Raw genomic sequence first — 21,521 nt, forward strand, 5'->3', positions numbered from 1 at the left:
GTTACGCACATACTCTTATGGGTCTCAGGGCTCATGTCTTCATGCACATAGTTCCGTTTGATAGAAATACGTCCATTTAATATCTTAGTTTGGAGATAGAGCCAGTAAATTTCTTTGAGCGAGTCGTGTTTTGCGTGAATTTTTTGTGAAGAAACACGTATCAGAATGCTTGAGTTTGTACCTTGTATACTGGCCAAATGAATTTTTTGATCTAGGTTAAGTACACTTGTAATGTTGATCAAAGCTTTGATCGCAGGATTCCGATTTCAATTGCTTTAAGCTTGACTGATGCGTATGATCACCCACGATTCATATCTGTAGGGAAAAAGAAAACGCTTGTCATCTTTAGTCATGACTGATTCGATACGTGTTCAAGCACCCATGAGAGGGCGGGGCTTCGGGTCCTGGGGTTATCGCGTGCCTGAGTATCTCTCACTGCTCTTTCTTGTACCGATCCATCATATTTTGCCGTGCCAAGGAAAAACGTCGTATGAGCCTTCAGACGTTGCCAAATTTCATTCGATTAACTACGAATTTTCAGTAAATCTGAGAATATTTTTCCTCCAATTTCTCAGCTAATTTCATTCGGAATCAGATCTGAATTATCTGTAAATTTTGAGAAAAAATATTTAAGACTTCGCACTTAGAAGTAAACCTTTTATTGGAGGAGATTTGGCAACTCTGGAATGCTCATACGGGCTTTTTTCCTTTGCACGGCAGTATTCCCAATGTTTCTCTTTCTGATCCGTCGTCTTCCCAGATTGACTGATTGATCCAGGTACACGGCTTCTTTGCATGGGGCCCCTCTCGGCGCACGCTTATTAAAAGCTTCATTAGTTCCTCGCGGTGCAGCGAAGTGCATTCACGGCTACTTTCACACGCGCGTGAGATTTCGAACAAAAGTTAACACGGCAAACATAACAATCTATGTGGAGTAAGCTCATTTTAAGTACCAACATGATATTTCACGTCTCTAGGTGACCTTGACCTTGTAAAAATAATCGTTAAACTGCAATCATGTCGTAAAAGACATGATGGTAACGTGTTTATGCTCGGAGACTTAAACGCAACGTCAGAAAGGTCGCCGTGATTTTGTCATTAAGTCAAAAGAGTTGGAGAGAGGACATAAATTATTTTTTACGTCATTATTAAGCACATGAAGACTTGCACATAGATCATCTTAAAATTTAGTCATATCTTTTGATCACAAAGACCTTTTCGCGTGAGAGATAGGGGGCAAGAAAAACGGTTAACGGACTGTAAGTTCAGTAATGTTCTTTCACTTTCGCGCAATTTAGTATTTCTCTAAATGTTGATGGCGGATTGAGATTCATACTATCTCAGTTTACGACGTTGCATAGTTCTAGCCACTCGTTTTAAACTGTTTGCGGTTAAATTTAGAAACGTTGCGTTTGTATTTCACAAAAATTTCGGGGATTTTTTTTTCTTTTCCTGAACAAATTCTGGGCAAATTTTATCCAGAAATATGGGGTGTTTTTTTTTTTTTTGTTGAGCAGAGAGATTAAGCACGGGGTGTTTCTCTGGTTGTACCATTGACATACTTCTTTCCAAACCTCACTGACACTATTACAGATATTCACGGTATGCTGGAATCGGTACGTGGAATTTTATGTGGTAAACTAAAGGTCTCTCTCACATTATGTTACTAAATTGTGCAGTTTTTGTATGCATCTTCCAGCAAACCTAATGTTCATAGGTCAGAATTATTACCTCCACAAAATATGCAAGAAAATTATCGTGAAATTTTCTTTTAAAGGCACCCCTCAAAATTTAAAATGTGACGAAATAAACATCAAAATTCGCAGTTTTAGTCAAAAGTTTTAAGTCCAACCTATCCGATTGACTCGATTCACTGTGTGTTGTGTTCATATGTGGATCGCATTTAGCAAAAAAGAACCAGCGTGATTACAGTGCCGTTAAAATGTTGCTTCTTCATAATGGGCCTGTTGCAAACTTTTGCTAGAGCAGAATGAAGAGTTGTTTCCTATAGATAATGCCTCAAAAATCACGATGAGCGCATTGGCAAAGTCTGAAATGCACTCATAACTTCACAATCTGCGTAAGAAATTTGCGTTATTTTGAGCTTCCCGCTTCAAAAACGATACTACTGCACAGGTGAACATTTTGTTAGAGGAGTCGCTCCATCGTCGGCAATATTCATCATGGCCGACGCTTGCGCAGTTCCTCGCGTAATTCGAGGAGAGTTCAAGGTCAATTAAGGCGGGCGAGGAAAATATGAACGTAAACACGCCGATTGTTATATGGTTTAATCCTGTTCAAGTGTTATCTCGTCCCATCACACGTGTTTTGGCGGACTGGCGTCGGCCATGATGAGTATTGTCGCCAATGGAACGACTCCTCTAACAAAATGTTCACCTGTACCGTAGTATCGTTTTCGAAGCGGGAAGCTCAAAAAACCGCAAATTTCTTACGCAGATTGTGAAGTTATTAGTGCATTTCAGACTTTGCCGATGCGCTCATCGTGATTTTTGAGGCATTATCTGTAGGAAACAACTCTTAGTTTTGCTCTAGCAAAAGTTTGCAACAGGCCCATTGTCTACATAGTCTCCCAGAGTAGCAAATAGTTTTTGCTTTTCACCAACACATTTTCAATTTTAAAGGAAAATAATTGTTTAAATTTTAATACTGTACATCTATTTAGTATTTTTAAAAGAAAAAAAGAAGTCGGACGATTTTGAAAACACTGTAATTGCTGGTTCCTTTGTGCTAAATGCGATACATTTATAATCTTCTGATGTTGGCAAATACACCCAGCCTAATATTTCTGATCGTCTCTGTTGCAGGTTTTCCTGAACTTGGTTGTGATCTCAAGTTCCCTGAAAGTGCAGCCAACACCAGCATCATTCCGCGAGGAATCGATTAACGACAATACCGAGGGACAGACGGACGAGCTGGGCCCGGGGCCGGCCCCAGGGATAGCGCCGAGCTTCGCAGTCGGGGGCCCACCCGGGCGGGGCCCCAACGCCCGGAGCCCGCCGTCCCCGTACGCTCACAACAAACACGGGATCCAGCTCCCGCTGCAGATATACCTCAGGCCGGTGGGCCCCGCCCGTAACGAGGGCCACAAGCGGCGTAGTGGTGGCTTCCGCCCACCCCAAAAACGTAACGTTCCGCCCCCTAACGCTGGCGTTAACAATAACGGGCCCCCGCGCAACGCGCCGCCCAGATATGGATACCCCTCCCGCCCTAACTCCAGGCCCAACACACGGCAGGGCTTCAATAACCGTCCGCCGAGGCAACAACCATCCAGGTGAGAAAACAAATCGAATTAATTATTACTTAAAGCAATAAATCGATAGGCTATGATTATTCTGTGATTGAATATGTACATGAAATTTACAGATTTCGCATTCAATTTTCTAAGGAAATCGGAGGACAAAAGGAGAAAAAAATGTGTGGTTCAATTTACGAATTTCGATAAAACTGCATTGATTTGGCGATGCAATTGCAACTCTCAGCGCAATCATCGCTACTTAAGCGTGCAAATTGCATACCTCTATTACTTGATAACTTTTCTGCCTTGCTGAAGGAAAACGCCGTGTGAAAAACTCGAGGGTTGCCAAATTTAACCGGATAAAACATGTATATCTGAGGAAAGTTATGCATATTTTTTATTGAAATGTTCAGATACTTAGATGGAATGACGAACAAAATTGTCAGAAAACTTCGGAAAAAAATATTCGAAATTTTCCCGGTAAATTTGACTTTTACCGAAAGGAATATGTCAACAGTAAGTTGGATTTGTTTAGCCAACGTGCGTTAAAAATCAACACAAAGCTAAAAATCTAAACACAGACGGAAAAAGCTCCTGTGAGCACAATTTTTCCTCAATATGTCAACAACTAAAAGCACATGTTGCGTTTTTCCTCAGTACGGCAGTATGTTTCACGCACCCACGTTTTCTTACAGGTCCACACCGGAAACAAGCGAGAGTGCCTCTGTGACGTCAACAGCGCCTGCGCACGCGCAACCCTTCGAACACGAGCACCGCTTCGAGACGTTCGACACGATCTCCTACTCCAAGCTCTACCAAGAGAACAACGGATTCGACGCTATTCCGGAGAAGGTGGACGCCATCTTGAAAGCACAGGCCAAGCCCTTCGGCAAAAAACCCATCACCTACGGTCACCTAGGCTTCACCGGTAACTTCTTCAACTCACCAAAGCCGGCCCCCAAAAAGGGATCACACCCTCAACCCTCCACCCAAGGACATGCACCAGCACATGCTCAAGGACACCCGCAAGGATACGCTCAAGGCTACGGCCAAGGACAAGGCCAAAGCTATGGTCAAGGACAAGGCCTTGGTCAAGGGTATGGTCAAGGACAAAGCCAAAGCTATGGTCAAGGACAAGGACAAGGCCAAGGCTATGGCCAAGGACAAACCTACGGAAAGGAGCCCAAGAATCACTCCAAGGAGAAGCCCAGGAAGAAGGCCAATAGTGGCAGACACCGCCCTGAGCAGAGTTACGAGGGATATGGTGACGAGTATCAGGTAAGAATCTACAATTCTTGGTAATTATGATGCGCCGCATGCTATAAAAAGGGATACAGTGGAGTACCTAAAATGTTCCCACAGCCGTGATTTTTTCAATGTACTGTGGCAACATTATTTTTAGGATTGGCAGCAAGTTCGAAAATTTACAAGATTGAAACGAGGGTTTTAGTGAGAAAATTTCCACGTAAACCTTTCAATTCGATGAGAAACAAGTTCATACAGCAGTAACGACTATGAAAGGATATTAGAATGTGGATAAGAGTACAATATTCCTGTAATAAACTAAGGAGAAAAACTTCAAGACGGAGATCTCAATGCGTTTCGTGCTGTATCATATCAAGCTGTTGCATAAAGTGATGATCATTATTTTTATATTTCATATTAATTCAATTGGAAAAAATATCTCGATAAAAGTCCTTTTTACGTCCAACTACAATATTTTAAACCTGAATTGATGACTTTCAGGCATTTTATAACCTTTTTCCCCCTTTTTGCCACGTTGAAGTGCATTTAACATGCAGAGGATATGACCCTGGTTTCACTGTATGCCTTTTGCTATTTAAAGAGCTTGGAGGACAAAGCGCATACGTACAGTTTTTGAAAAATTTAGATATTAATGATTTCAAGTAAAACTAGTCTTAAAGCATATTCTGCGCAAAATTTGCTTCCAAATTCAATTCTCATACATCAAAAAGTCAATTTGAACTTCCTATCGGCCATAAGGATCCACATAATTTTAAAACATCAAACACGTGTTCCTCGGAATGGCAAAAACTGCACTTACGCGCCTTGTCCTCCAAGCTTTCCATTTGCTCTTCTTGCTTTGCACGGATGTAAATCTGCCTCAACCTAATACTCCACCAGCTAAAAGACTTCATTCCCTCATCCTTATCTTTGTTTCCAGCACGCCACTCACAATTCTCACATGAGCGAGCGCACCGATACAGAAGACACCAGCGCTCACTACCGAAAACGCGAACCAGCCCCTACCTACGAGTCCGCATGGCACCACCAGGTGGACCATTCCTCCTCCTGGCAAGCCAAAGATCAACCCAACCAAAACTCCTACACAAACGCGAACGGCCAAAAGCCGTACTCAAACGCCCAGAACTACAACCAAAACGCCTACCAAAACGCCTACGAGAACGAAGACAGCAACACGCACGACCGACCAGCCGAATCCTCCTCGTACCAATCTAGTCAGAACCACAATCAGCCCAGTCAGAACTACGTCCAGCACACCCAGACCTACCAGAAGCCCGCTCCAACCCAGAACAAAAACAAGCAATACGAACAAAGCAATCAGGGGAAACAATACGAACAGACCAAACAAACCTACGAAGACGAGCAAGAACAAAGTCAAGGCTACGGCCAGGTGAACCAGAACTACCAGACCCAGCAGTGGCAGTCTTACTCCAAGAAGCAGGAAGAACCCAAAGCTAAGGGGTCCGCCCAGACCTACAGCTACCAGAGCTTCGAGCAGTCCGACCGGAGGGACCAAGGCTTCGATAGCAGTCAGAAATACGACAAAAGCAACCAGCAGTCTGACCAGGGTAGTCAAAGGTACGACCTGAACAACCTGAACAGCCAGAAGCACGAACAGAGCGCGAAGAACGAAGGTCAGACCAGCCAGAAGCTGGACAACTCGAGCCCAGACTTGACGAACATGCAGTGGCAGTCGTTCCACAAGAAGCAGGAACAAGGGGTCCATGGAACGGCCGCGGGTCTCAACGCCAGCGCGAGTAGTGTGGTGGACCGCTGGACCTACAACGAGGAGCCCAATATCTGGGGTAACGTTCACGACGGTTACAAGAGGCTGGTGAGTGCCCAAAGTTCCGGAGACGTTGGTTCTGAGTGGAACGCCAAGTTTTCGTTCTGGGACGGCAATAACTACAACCGCTACCCCGTCGTTACCAGCGAGCCGGATGTGCATAATGTCAATTACCTGAAGCAGTACTTCAAGAGGAACAACGGCTAAGCATTGTCAAGGCTGGGCTCGTTGGTGCAATCAAAATAAGATCCCTGGTTGTCGCCATCTGAAGTGCTCCTTCTACATTGGAAATTTTTGAAAGCATATCGTAGTTTTCTAGACGAGGGAACGTAACTTTATTCCAAGGTTGCAAAATCGACTGAAACAATTAAATTTTGTACAAGATTGTGCCTATGCAATTTTTTTACACCTTTTTTTTTTATTTTACCATGAGCTCAAAAGAAAAATCAGTGGAATTTTCAATTAGAAATTGAATTTCAATTTTCTCCGATTTAAATTTCGATTTGCGAGGGAAAATTTGGCAACATTGAACTGCAGTTACGTTTCTTTGTCCGAGAAACGACGATACATCATGCACCGCCTTTGGTATTATTTGCTCATGCACGAGTAGCATAACAGTAAGTTGCGATACCTTTTTTTGATTGATGCAACTTGTGGCATATCATGCCACCTCACTCAAGAAACTGAGAGTACTGCAACATGTTTCAATGAAGTCGTATCAAGTTGCAACTCCCTATTTTTTGGCTGATTGCCTTCTTGTTGTTGCAAATGATCATTGGATTTTAGACTAAAGTTCGCACTTCATTGCAACGGTACATTGATGTAACGTGTTGCAATTTTTTTCCTGGAAAATGCTACGTGGGTACTGGTGTGTATGTTTTCACAAATTTTCGATGTAGATTGATCACGCTTTCTTAAATTTTTCTCCGGATTTACAAAGCCACGACTGATCGTCAGAATTTGCCTTTTCAAGTAGAAAGAATATCATGAGCACGAGGCCTAACTTTTCCCATTTCTTAATCTTCGCTTCTAACTTCACAGTAATCGTGGCCGGCTACATTTTTGGAGAAAATGTCTTTGAAAAAGATAATAAGTGAATGAGAAACACTTGAATGAATGAGTATGCCAGAAAGTTTATACCATTGCAAAATTAAACGGAAATTTTTTTTAAATCACCATCTATGGTCCAAGTACAGGTCATGACGATGACCTGCTCTCAGATATGAAGTTACTCTCATAGTGTTTGAGAGAGAACTTTGCTCTCAGGAAGTGAAGTGCCATTAATCTAATGTAGCTGCATCAATTATGGTAAACGGACGGATAAGATTTTTTATATGACATGCAGAATTTCTTTCAAGAAAAAATTATTTAGTCAGAAAGTTAGTGCAATAAACTGCCCATTAGATTTAGGAGATTAATCCCGTAGGTCAACTCTGGAAAATGTTGATACTTTTCTTTTAAACAAAAAAATGCAACATTTTTAGCCGATAGTATCATTTCCTTTTTCCATTGTTATTCTATGCTAGCATGTAAATATTTCATCGATTGTGCACTCGCTGTGCAACAGCTATTTTTCGGTGGAAATCTGTGGAAAGCAGTTTTATTAGGGAGATGAAACGAATGACAATGTGCTATAAAGAACAACTATATCTGGCTCATTTGAGAAACAGCACAATGTGTCATTAGTTTTCCTGTGCAGAAAAGAGCTTTTATCAATGAGCTAGAAATAATAGTTCTCTATTGCAAGATTTAGTCCAATTTACTCGTGGTGGAACAATTATCCATCGTTTCATTTGTTGATGAGTTTATCGGTGTTTAATGGAGGAAATTGATATGATTCTTCTCGCTCGGTAGAGTGATGAAATGGCTTACATTTTGCATAAAGGAACCACTATCTCTGGATCTTCCATGAAAGAATGTACCTGCATAGGAAAACCAATGGCATATACGTTGTTTCTGAAATGAGGCAGAAACAGTAGTTCCTTATTGCAAAATGAGATCCAAATAAGAAATTATACGAATATTGTTCAATATAAATGGTAAAATAGGCACCCCAGGAGCCCTAGAGGGAGCTGTCCGAAGAATAATAATTTAACACATAACCAAAGCCTAGCATCTAATTTTATATTATTAAATTCGAAGATGGCAAAAGCAGATCATGATAGCTGTTCTCCTCTTCATTTGCCGTTGAGGTGCACTTTCACTCGCGAATCTTTAATTGCGGCCTCTCCGAACTTCACTTACTGATTCCGTAGTCAATAATCATTAATAGTCACCAATACTCACCGGACAACCAGGAGAAACTTATTATCTTGGTTAGATGAGTGGTCAAAGTCAAGTCAAAAGCTCAAAGGTGGCTTGCGTTGATAGGGTCAGCGTTGACTTTCCAACGTCTACGGCACTTTTATTTATTTTAATGAAGACCTTAAAGGTTTTACATACGAGCACGGTCTTGACTTTCAGTGAGGTATAGGGTTAGATATTGATCACCAGTCAGCGGACTGGTGGACAAGAACTGATTCAACGGATTTCAATGCGCTTCATTATCCCTCAAAGCTTCCTTTCGCAAAGAATGCACGCAATTGAACATTTTCAACGCAGCTCTCTATACATAGCAGTTAGTTATACCGATCGTTTAAAGTTCATTGTATGAGAAAAACACGTACAATTCTAACCCTTCGCGATCAATCATTGATTATTGGCTTTTAAATCTCGGCCCTAAATGAGTGCATCTGTTACGCATATTCCAACTCATGAAAATTTGCTGATCAGTACGCTGAGTTCGGTAGTCTAAGGTTCATTTAATCGAGATCATCATTTAGTACCATCGGCTACTGTACTACTTGCATATTAAAACTTTGCTCAGAGATTGGTTGCTGATCGTTTAGCGTATGCTTCAATTTCTTCAAATATTTTTAAGCTGAAGCAGCCAGAGCCTCTCTGGTTGCATGCAGGAATAAAACCTCAAACATCTTTTTCTCAGCTTCAACTTAATGTGGGTTGGTTCCTTTCTAATGAACTCGGTCCAATTGTATTAATGCAAATTTCAACGGAAGGACCGAGAATAGCCATAATACCAGAGCTCGAGATGTCACACCCGTTAAACAAGCACATTCAAGCGTGCTGACTTACTCCAATCCTAAAACACAGCGTCTTTTCTCTAGCGCGTATTTCATGGTCGCAAGTAGCTTAGATAACGATCGGTTTGGTCAGAACAAACCCCGTTCGACAAGCCTCATCAATGCAGATCTCCCAAAGAGAGAGGTGGCTCACGAAACAGAACCCGCGTAAATTCACCACGATTGCATTGTCAATTGCGCGGTTCCTGCTTAGGGCGGATATCAGACTTGTCGTCTTCATTCCTGGAATAATGAAGCAGCCTCGTTGACGGACGCCTATTGTTTTTGAGCGGGACGGGTGGAAAGTTCACGAAGCTCAAACTAGTCATAAAAGCTGCGATGAAAGCCGGGGTAAGAGCCGGCGCGTGCATTCCAGCGCGCAAAAAACAAGTTCAAATAGCCACTCGTGCCCGGCCAAATAGGCGAGGTTCACACGGTCGAAACGCCGCGACTGGGTCTGACGTAAAAATAGAGTCATTTCGTAATGACGTCACGCCGAGGAATTCAGAGCTGGGATTGGCTCTTGCTGTAATTAGCTTTTTTCTCCTGGTTCCGGAATTACACGCAAGATCCGTCTTCGAATATGTTGGAGGCAAATAGGACTACATTTTGCAATTAGGAACTATACATTCTGGCTCAGTATAAAAACAACGTATGAACCATTAGTTTCCTTCTGTACGTATGTGTTTTTTCGAAGCCAGAAATTATAGTTTCTAATCGCAGAATGAAGCCCAATAGTCGAATCAGGAATGCGCAGTAGGGTCTCAACTGGACTCCATTTCAAAATTGAATCGATCGTGACAAAAAGGCTTAAGCGCCGTATATAAAATGCGAAATAAACGGTAGAAACTGTATATACCAACCCGCTTTAAATTTCAGATGAATTAATAATGTGATCAAACAATTCATCGCTTTAATATTTTAGAGCTCTGAGATTTAGAAGGGATCGATTAGAACGGTTATTGCCATTTTTCTCGAATTCTTAATTTTGGCGCTTGAGCCCTTTTGTAACTGACCGATTCAATTAGGAGTTTACAATCTTTGGCTTATGTTAGAAACAACATATGTGCCATTAGTTTCCCTATGCACATACGTGTTTTTACGGATGAGCCAGATATCGTGGTACCTATAATTGCAAAATGTAGTAAAATTAAAGCGCCTACCATTGAGACCTGCAATCTCCAATGCGGAGACTAAACATTTGGCAGATGTTTTAATATTTTAAAAGGAGAAATCGGATATTATAAACAGGCTGAAAGCTCCATCTCGGAAAATGAAGAGGAAAATAGCCTTCTTTTCATGCAGCGATTTGCTTGCGTTTGATTTTTACACACCTTTTTTTCATCTAAAGCCAATCATTTTTACCCAATAATCAGAAGTAATTATTTGTGCATTGTTAATTTCTCCTCTCAAATGGATTGAATCTAATCCCGAATTCATTAAAATTTACAATAAGAAAAAAAAGTCTGAATAACAGTACTCATTAGGCGAGTTTTTCATTCGAGTGAATGACATCAAAAATTACGTGAGAAAGATTGAAAGTATCTGCGCGATTTGTGCTTTTTTCTTAATTTTGCATGTGGTGTCAATTTTAAGTAAGACCCTTGATTTATACCAAAATATCCCTTATTTTCACCAAAGGGACACACTCATTATCAAAATGATTTCGGTAGATTTTGAACTTGTCTAATTTTTTGACATGAGTAGTCTGCTGATGCAACATATTTGACGCTACAGAGTCACGAAAAAGTTATCTGTGAAAAAAATCAACATGCTTTTGGCAAGGTTGTAATTTGTTCTGTGAGCTGTGAAAAATTTATTTTTTTTAGACGCAGCTTCTGAACTCAAAAGTTCCTAATAGTGATATTTTAAGGTAAAGTTTTGTGGAAGATTTTTTTGGCCTACCTATGGCACACTCGTAACATTTATTCTATTCATTTCTAGAGGAAGCCCAAAGTCAGTCCTCTAAAAAAAAAAAACAGTTGCATCAAACAGACTTCCAACTAAAAAAGATAAATCTTACATTTTTTTTAGTTGACGTCTTCTTTGTACATTAACCCCATGCCAAAGTTAAATTAAGGATAATTATTTTAAATCAAAATGCAAATTCAGCTGGGATAATTAGATAGTATTATTTATTTTTCCAAAAATTTATATATAATTAAGTTTTATGTATATTTTTACATGTGCAATATATTTATGTTAACTTATTTGAACTTTATTACTAATTAAATCTATGTACCAGTATGCAATTTTTAGAAAACTTTTTCATTATTTACCTTAATTTCCATTACCGCATTACATTGTTTTGCGGACGATCCCGTCATTTAAAAAAATATAAGCAGTGGCTCAGAGATAACCAAGAGGTGAATAGTATTTATCACTAAACTGAAGGAAGATATTTTGAGTCTCAGTCCAACAATTGCAAATTTTCAAAAATTTTGGGAAATGAATTCCACCTAAATCCTCCAAAATTCAATTTTCGCCAATTGCTTTTGACATGTCTCTCGCCTTAAAAAGCATGACTTACTGTTACTTTTTTATGTTATTTTATTAACAATGAGTGATGCCAAATATCAGTTTCGTACAAAAGGGATACTTACGGCTTAATTATCCTTTATGCTTCATATGAAGTGCTCCTTACAGGGCCGGATTTACCTACTTGCCGCCCATGGGCAGCCTGTATTTTACCGCCTCCTTCTCATTCGTTTTGATTCATCAATAAAAACCATCAAGTGAACGTGCCGGAGGAGGAGGAGTGCATAAGACGCATTTACTCGTGTTGGACACATTTTTTCCGAAAGCCCTGTCAACACTACTAGAAAAAGTTCAAGGAACTTTGTATGAAAGTTAAGCTCCGTAAACCTATCTCTGTGTGGACATGACCTTCCATTTATAAGAAATGAACGAACAAATTATGAAAGAACAAACAAAAATTTTGTTTAATAATTTTAACTTCCGCCGCCGCGCCGCGCTGATCGCTGATCGCACTGTGTTTGGCGCAATGCGTGTAGTATTTACGCAGTCTTGTAGGCGCTATGCGATTCACGCTGACCGCACTGTGTTTCACGCAATGCGTGAAGTATTCATGCAGTCTTGTAGGCGCTCATATGTGTTACATGCCGACCGCCGCGCCAAGGGCCTCTCCTTTTCATTTCAAGTCCTCATCATCATTGCTCTCTGCGCCGCGCCACTCCAGGCCAAATTGCTCGTTTGGTTTCTCTCTTACCTCGACTTATTGGAGGTGCGGTCTCTTGTATCACCGAAAGACGACAAAACCATAAATTACTACAGTCTCAGGAAATCAGATATTTGTCGCCTTTTCTCGTTTGTAATTTTTTTTCTGAATCCGATTTTTTTAATGTACCAACATTTAAAAAAATGCAAAGTTTGCCGCCCCCTAAATTCGTCGCTCCTCTGACGTAAGGGCGTATCTCGATTTGCACGTGACCCCTGTGCTTCGTATAACTCTATGCATTCGAGGGCTCATGTGAAAATTGAGATACGCCCTTACGTCAGAGGAGCGACGAATTTTCCGCCATGGGCCGCGGCCCATGTGGCCAGCCCCTAAATCCGGCCCTGGCTCCTTATATCTTCATTGGTTTGAAGCTGTCTCTAGCATCAGACCGTACGCTGACACGAATCTTTGAAAAGCGGGCCGCAATGCTGTCGTGTTAATATAAGGAAAAACGCCGTATGAACATTTGAATGTTACCAAATTTCCCCTGATAAATATTTATTTTAAAAGAGAGTTATGCATATTTTTCCTTGAAATGTTCGGATATTTTTTATTCAATTGCAAAAAAAAATCGTCTTAAAAAAATTGGAAGAGAAATATTTATAACTTTCCCAATAAATCCGCATTTGATCAAAGGAAATTCGGCAATGCCTGAGAGTTCATATGGCGTTTTGCCTTAGCGCCAGTGGCGTGGCGTGCTTTGCGATAAATCGATTTTTCTGTTATTTAAACCTATGGTGAAGAACCGATTATTGAGGTGTTCGCTACGAACACCCTGTTTATCGACCCTTTTCCATAGGTTTAAATGGCATAACAATCGATATATCGCAAAGCACGCCACGTCACTGCTTAGCGCAGTAGAATGCTGCCGTACTAAGGAAGAACGCCGTATGAGCCTTCAGGCGTTAACAGATTTCCTTCGATAAACCACGCTCTTTCAGGAAAATTTGTGAATATTTTTTCTCCAATTTTTAAGCGGATTTTGTTCGACATTTTCTCTAAAAAGTCTGAAAATTACAAGGAGAAATATGCATAACTTTCTTCAAAAATACATGTTTTATCCGAAGAAATTTGGCAACTCTCGAATGTTCATACGGCGTTCTTCCTTAGCACGGCAGAATGCAACGGATACTACCGCAGGTCACTCTAGCGCCCAAGCGTCCCCGGCTCTGAGCCGCATGACGTCATCGGCCAAAATGCCCTCAGATAAATGGAAAGTGCTTCTGAGCGTCTCGGATCCTCCTCAATCGCGAGGAGAGAAAAAAAAATTGAGCGAACTCGGGCGTTTATTCATAAAACGCGGGCTAATTACAGGCATGCAACTCAACACCGAGCGCGCCGCGGACTTTCACCGCTTAAATCGTGTTTGCCTTTCCTGCCGCACTAAAAACTCGGGCTTTGAGGTTTGTATTCGGCGTTCGTCCCTCTTTTCGAGGTTTCCGCGGAATGCGAACGGGGTAATAATGGTCGACATCGCTCATCTGGCGACGCGCGACGCTTTTAGTGGGTGCGATAAAACAAGCCTCGCTACTTACGCTCAATTATACACCCTGTAGTTTCAAAGGTTTTTAGTGCTGCGGTTTTACACTCGGGGGACATTAGTATGTGCGATGTGTTCCTCGAGAGAGGGTGTGCGAATTGCAGCGCGGTCATTTAGGACTTGCCTCTCGGAAGGAAACCAAATTACATCAGCTGTTGCCAAATTTCATCAAAATTTGTTTTTTTTACAAGAGAATGGATGCACCAATTTGCCAGAAAATGTTCCGTGTCACAAAGAAATTTCCCTACAATTTCTAAGAGAATGGTATGACTGTTCTCTTCTAGACGGATAAATTGTTTAATGAATAGAGAATTTGCGTGTGTCTTAAATTTTGTGAATTTCCTCTTTAAAATTATACTACTAGGAAAACTGAGTACGAGGATATCCTTGGTTTCCAAATTGGACAATTATTGGAGAAAATATGACCAAATAACCATATCTATTAAAAAACATGCGTTTAAATGGAAAATGCCGAGAGATGACGTTACAAGGCGGCACATTTTCTTATTTTTAAATCCATTTTTCTCCAATTTCCCATGTCGTTTAATTGTTTTGGAAAATACTGCGAATTCAGCTCATTAAGCACTCTCAGATGAAACAATAAAATTTTTGTGTGCAAATTCTCCATTTTAAGTACTCATATATCAAAAGTTAATCTTGAATTTTGAGAAAATGTCCACCAATCCTAGGTGTAAAAATGGTATCATGTATCAGAAAGCAATATATTTGTGCAAAATTGACAGGATGGCATAGAGTAGTGCTGGATTCACACTATTCTGTGGGTGAATCAAAACCGAAAAATTCCAAAAATTTCGTTGGATTAAAAAATCTAACTTTCATGAGTATCCAGTATCCTATCATGGTTGCAAATTTGAGCTTTACCACCGGACCTTGACTGAAGTTAAAGCCGACACTTTACTAAAAATTCGGCAAAATTCGATGGAGGTAACATCATCAGAGCGACCAACTCCAGGAGGTTTCTGTACAGTGTGTCCTCTGAAATGAAATTTACCCATTGTCTCTTGGAATTTCAGTTTGTTCGGAATCTGAGGATTTCAGCAAATCTGTGAATGATGCCAAAGACGAGATCGACACTCGACCCGACATAACTCCAGCTCACAAATTCCTATAAAGAAAAAGTGGCTGTCACCAAGATCCAAACGGTGCTGGATTAAAGCCAAGACTGAAAGGGCAGACTGAAATCTCGCATGCTAGCACTCCATAATCCCAGCTGAGGTCCTCTATTCAGTGTCTCGAAATAGCATCTCGTTTCATTTAGTTATCATAAATGGGCCAATCAAAGGGTAAAACTAGGGAGACATCCAGGGAGACAATAGTCTCCGCTTCCTTTGACTGTCGTCGTTGTTTCAGTATGTGTTGCGATTTGATCTTGATTTCTTGTCTGAGTTTTTATGCATTGATTTCTTGTGCAGTTACTGGTTTTGTAAAATATTGAATCAGCAAAAACGATACTTACCCCTGCCCTCCCCCTTCCATCCATCAAGGACTTCAATTCAATCCCCTATGAATTGGCTCATTTCATCGAACTGTCATAAGGGATCGATGGAGAACGGCAATTAACCATGTTGCGTCTTTTTTTTTGACAGAATTTATGTTGTCCATTACTTAAAATTTTCAACTTGTTTAAAAAAAAGTAATGTCCGTTTTGCGTCAAAGTTTGAATTTACGAGCCTAAAAGAAAATAAGTTATTTTTTTGCTCACTCTTCAGTCGGAGAATATTCTTCGATCGATTTCCCCTTTCCAACGTCACGAATAGGTGTGCGTTGTGTGCGATTGGAAAAATCGACTATTTTTCAGATTCGGCTTGGATAATCGACCAACTGGGGAAGTCTCTATAGTGTTCAATTTGGTTCGCGTTAAGCAGGAAGGAGCCAAGCCACATCAGCCATTGCAAAATTTAATGGGGCACTTTAATTTTTTACATGAAAACGGCTGAGCAGATTTTTGTAAAAATGTTTGTGACTTTTCTGCATAGCACGGAGCACATTCCTTAAAATTTTCAAAGGAATCTGCAGCACAGAAGTTCACTTGCAAAATATTAAATTGCTCGGTTAAATTAAGCAATAGCCGATGTGGCTTAGTTCCTTTCTGCTAAACGCAGTCCATTTAATCTAGGTTCATATTTATCTCATGAAAAAGCCGGAATTTTCGATTCGACTGATTCTAATGTGAACCATCGTGCTGTAATATACGCCTCACAGGTTGATTTTAGAATTTTTCAACGAATCCTCCGTACTCTGCGAGAAATTTTGATCAGCAAGACTAGAGTCTCGTCATGACGTATTTCTGCCCAACGGAACTATGTGCATTATGCCGTGAACCCTGTTATGCATATATTCTTATGGGTCTCAAGGCTCACGTCTTAACGCATATATTTCCGTTTGGCAGAAATACGTCTATTTAACTCTCACCTTATCTACCAGTCCATCAAGTTCCATAACGCACCGACTAAGGTCCAGGTCCATGACGTCATGCGCAGATTCAGATTCTCACACCGGTCCCGTGAAAGGACCAACCTACGCGATTCGATCATGATCATGTGAGGAACTATTTCTTATGACTCAATCCGGCTCTGACGGGATAGTGGCGCTTATCAGCCGCTGTATCCGCGTCACATATCGCCCCGGACGCGGCTATTTTGCTCGGGCCTCGGCAAGAAAACGGGTGCGGTTTCTGGCTTTGCTCCGGGCCCCGGGGCTGGAACTCACTCACGGTAACCACATCCTATTCCCAGACGGAACTTTCGGTCTTTGGCGCTTGTTCCAGGCCGCAAGATTCCGCTCCGCGCAATCAACCGTGTACCACCGTTGTTGCCAACGCCGGTAAAAGCTGCGAGCTCGACCGGGAAGCCCAAATACGGCTTTCTCAGGCGACAACTCACTCGTAAATAAACTCGAGCGGCCCTCAACAAACGACAATAGGACGTATTTCTGCCCAACGGAACTATGTGCCTTCAGACATGAGCCCGGAGACCGATAAGAATACATGCATAACAAGGCTCACGTCATAATGCACATAGTTCCGCTCGGCAGAAATGCGTCCGACACGAAAATGCACCGACGTTATTCTCACTTAGACCGTGTTTAGCAGAAAGGAACTATAGTACCTGTATACGGGAGAGTATTGCCATCTCTGTGCTGCTCTCCGATTGGTTCATCAGTTTTAGGCTATTATGGAGCTCCAAAGTTGGACCAAAGTAAACAAACCCGACCAAGAGGAACAGGTATTATCGGCTGAGAGAAGAATGAATGATAATCACACTTGAAGCTTAATTTTCGGCAAAAATATTCATCAATGTTCGATCCGATCTCAATTCAGAAGTTGATCCTAAAAAAATTTCTATCACGCCCGGACAAGAAAAGGCGGGGACGAGGCTGAGAAAAAACACAATAATTTACAAAATATGGGACGTTTTGACCGGTCTCCCGGTCATTATCAACCGTCGAAAAAAAATTGAAAAATCTAAAAAAAAAAACAAAAGCTAAAAAACAATGTTACTAGTCCCTGGTTAGGTCATGGCAGCAAGATAACCACTGTCCATTTGTACCACCCGCTTCCACCAATAAGATCCCTCCATATCCCTTTTGTCTTCTTTGTCCATAGCTTTGTCTATCACTTTAAACAATCAGTCCGAAGGTAGACAAAGTGACAGACAAACAAAACATAGAGAGTATGGTGCGATCCTATTGGTTGAAATGGTTGGATCTTATAGACTAAGGGAGAAAATGATGGACTGACTAGAGACCCTTTTGTGGGTTGCCATTAGTTAGTATATTGTCTACCTGCCTTGTCCATTTATACCACCCGCTTCCACCAATAAGATCTTTCCATATTCCTTTTGTCTTCTTTGTCTATAGCTTCGTCTATCAGTTTCAACAATCAGCCGGCAGGTTGTCTGAACGCGTCCGAAACTGAAACCTTGAACTCCGTGCAAGATCGGCGATATGGAAGTCTTTAGCCTTGGCCCGAGTGCCCGGTCCGGGCCGTGTTCTCCGTGTGGGTCGGTGCGGCCATGGCGGCTCTAGTTTATGGGGATGCCCGGCTCGGCGCACGACGGCGCGGCACATGCAACATTTCACTTACACTTTCTCTCGGCGGTCGGCGGCCGGCGGCAGTGGCCACGCTGAAATGCAGTCATCGGTGTAACCCGTTCCAGAACAAGTCCCTGCCGAGCGCCGCCACCGCTGCCGCGAGTCCGACCGGAGTCGCTTAATCTTCTGCCGCACATCTGCCCCGACCCCCGCCGGGGCGCGGGCCCCGCCGCACACTGGACCCAGTCGATAGTAGCACTGGAAAAAAAAACAGATTGGATCTAGAGTCTAGACTCTTAAAAACATCGACAAGAAAAAGTACTCTTGATTCAATCAGAATCTAACTTAAATCAAGAGCCAAGCCTCTAAATTTAAGCGGATTTCCTTTTGATTCAAGCAAAAATCCGATTGAATCAAGATTATTTTTTCTTGTCAATGTTTTCAAGAGTCTGGACTCTAGATCCAATGTATTTTTTTTCCAGTGAGAAGTCGGACAATATCTGGGAACTTTGAAAGCTTATATTTTCGAAACTATGAAACAAAGAAGTTTAAAAATGGTTCTTTTAGTTTTTTCGTGAAATTTACTATCAGAAACACCCTATAAAATTGAATTTGTGATGAAATAAATATCAAAATTATAAGTTTAACCAAAAATTTCGTGTCCGACATCTTCTATTAGCTCGTTCCACTGTGCGCCGCACGGTCGGAGATTGGACATGATGTAGGGCTTTCAAAGCTCACACAGGGTGGGCAAAAATGTGCAAACGTCTTGAAACATGTATGAAGGTCATACACAAGAGACCCTCCACTGGTATCTTGGAAATGGTGGAAGCTTTTACTTTCGGGACTTCAACGTTCAACTGTCGACCTACCTACTTGGTCGATGGTTAACAACGAGTTGGGGGTTTCGTTTGCCAAACTTGTTTGGCTCATGACGTCACCCGAAACTCATCACCGCTGGGAGATTGGACATGATTTAGAGGCTTTCAAAGCTCACACAGGGTGGGCAAAAATATACAAACATCATGTATGAAAGTGGAAGGAGGAAGGTGTTGGAATCGGGTCTACTCCACACTGCTCTGCGGAGAAATCGGTCACTAAACCTTGGATTTTTTCATTTCATATTCTGGAAGTATCTGCGGGCTGATTATTGAAATTGATAGACAAAGCGATAGACGAAGAAGACATAGGAAGTATGGTGCTATTCAATTCGTTGGAATGGGTGGTTCTTATAGACTAAGGGGGTAAATGAAGGACTAACTAAAGGGTCTCTGAAGGGTTGCCGAGAAATTCCATTAGATTCGAAAATTTGCACTCTAATGAGTATCAGTGAAAGATTGAGTGCTCAGCTCAGGCAGATCTAGCTAAGTTGGGCTCACTGACGATTGTTCTCTGCTGATGAGGTCTAAAAAGACGCAAAACTTATGGATCTCTCGGCGTGACCCTAGTTTATTATTCCATATCATCTACCTGAGATGGACTCTCTTTCCCCTCATTCTTGCACAAATACTCATAGACTCATAGACTCATAGACTCATAGACTTATAAACTCAGAGACTCGTGGACTCATGGACTCATTAGATTTTAAATTGTTTAATCTAATGATAACTTTTGGATTTGTCTTGCGTGGATTTCCTTGTAGAGTAGGATGGACCCAGCAATATTCTACCACATTGTTACTTACAGTTCGGACCACATTTACTTTGAATTGTTCTTGTTTTTTATTAATATCTTGGAAATGGCTACAGAAAATGACATACGGTTTAGAATAATCTACAACGATCAAAAGAGAGGAAGTTTTTTGAAGGGTCCGTGACTTCCACCTCTTAGAATGCGGGCGACGAAGGGTACCTTGAGAATTTCAAATGAAAACCCCCGTTGCGTGATAGGTACCTCGTTGGAGCGAAATTAAGAAATGAATCAGTTTTTTTCATGATTAAAAAGTTCGTGCCCGACATCTCCCAACTCTTTCACTGTGCGCCCCCCCCCTCCTGAGTGCCCCCCCTCTGGAGGAGCGGTGCACCGCACGTCCAGTTAACACGAACCGTCAATCCTCAATCGCACACCGGACAGGCCTTGCTTGCGGTCGCCGTTATAAACTTATCGATTTACTGTACCGATCGCTTTAACGATTCTTGATTCGATATTATTCGATTGCGACGGATATCGATACTCAGCCAGGCGAGGCTGGTTTTGATAATAGCCTCTATCAAGTGAGTAAAAATAGTTGGAGTGTTTTTATAGGGACAGTATGGCCACTGGGCCCCATGGAAGGGGTTAGGGCCCAAAAATGGCGGAGATTTCTTTTGGTTTTTGCGGATGGGAGGGGGGGTTTTGCCAACTTTTGACGGTTATCACTAACCACACTTGCTGCCAACTTTAATACATCTAAAATGGTTTTTCTTGAAAATTTCACACAATTAGCCGTAAAACTGTAAATACGTCGTAAAAATGCATTAATTTTGCATAATTACATTTACTTACAGCGTTCGCCATTTTTGGGCCCTAAAGGGCTCCAGTCAGCCTAAGATGGCTGAGCCAATCAGAGGTGGTAACCAAAGTGGCCATACTCTCCCTGTAAAGGTACTCTATCTATAGTGTGACAGTTGTTATACAGCGATATGCTGAACATGATTCATAGGGCAACTTTTAGCGTCGATGAGGAATCATATCCGTAGAATAAATGAAGAATTGAAGGCGCTCTGTTATTTTGGATCCTCACAGTTCAGCTCGCCGCTGCGGGTGACGCGATGAGTGCCGCGAGAATCAAAACGCCTTCAATTCCGTGGGTGTGCAACACGGACATTCATGAAGCCCGAATAATTGTATTCAGGCGTTAAAATGAATTCGTCTAGTGTCGCATGCGATGAAAACCCTCTGGCCCCTTGACTTAATATCAGGGTTCCATGTAAGGTTCAAAAAACATTACTACATCTATTACATATTTCAAATTTATTTTCAATATTTTATCAATTAAAAACATACAAAACAGAAATAAACTTGCCAGATTAACAATACATATAATACGCACATTAAAGATAACAAAAAAGGAATGACTGAAACACTTAACAAGTAGGTAACACCTTAGTTGAGATTTAGTGATCAATATGGGTAATTGACACCGTCAATTTATGCGCCAAAATTGTTTGGTGACGCGCTCATGCACCAAATTCCTCCAAATTTGATTCAGAAGGAAACGAAATCTAGTAGAAAAATACGACCTGTTCAGACCCGAGCTTTACAAATATTGTTCAAATGCTCTT

At 41.5% G+C, this 21,521-nt stretch overlaps 1 protein-coding gene across 1 annotated transcript; it reads left to right on the forward strand.

The window, feature by feature from the left end:
- The first annotated feature begins 1,604 nt into the window (after positions 1–1,604).
- On the forward strand, positions 1,605–11,679 carry LOC109044464 (uncharacterized). The gene is made up of 4 exons (XM_072303558.1): positions 1,605–1,616; positions 2,826–3,292; positions 3,952–4,534; positions 5,442–11,679. The coding sequence occupies exons 1-4, from the start codon at positions 1,605–1,607 to the stop codon at positions 6,513–6,515; spliced, it is 2,136 nt and encodes a 711-aa protein (XP_072159659.1). The 3' UTR covers positions 6,516–11,679.
- Positions 11,680–21,521: the final 9,842 nt, after the last annotated feature.

The sequence above is a fragment of the Bemisia tabaci genome, chromosome 8 (assembly GCF_918797505.1).
Source record: "Bemisia tabaci chromosome 8, PGI_BMITA_v3".
Classification (NCBI taxonomy): domain Eukaryota; kingdom Metazoa; phylum Arthropoda; class Insecta; order Hemiptera; family Aleyrodidae; genus Bemisia; species Bemisia tabaci.

Bases quoted from the DNA above. Each gene is read 5' to 3' on its own strand.
- LOC109044464 (XM_072303558.1), top strand. The intron at 3,293-3,951 runs GTGAGAAAACAA...GTTTTCTTACAG, and splicing joins CCGAGGCAACAACCATCCAG to GTCCACACCGGAAACAAGCG. The intron at 4,535-5,441 runs GTAAGAATCTAC...CTTTGTTTCCAG, and splicing joins GATATGGTGACGAGTATCAG to CACGCCACTCACAATTCTCA.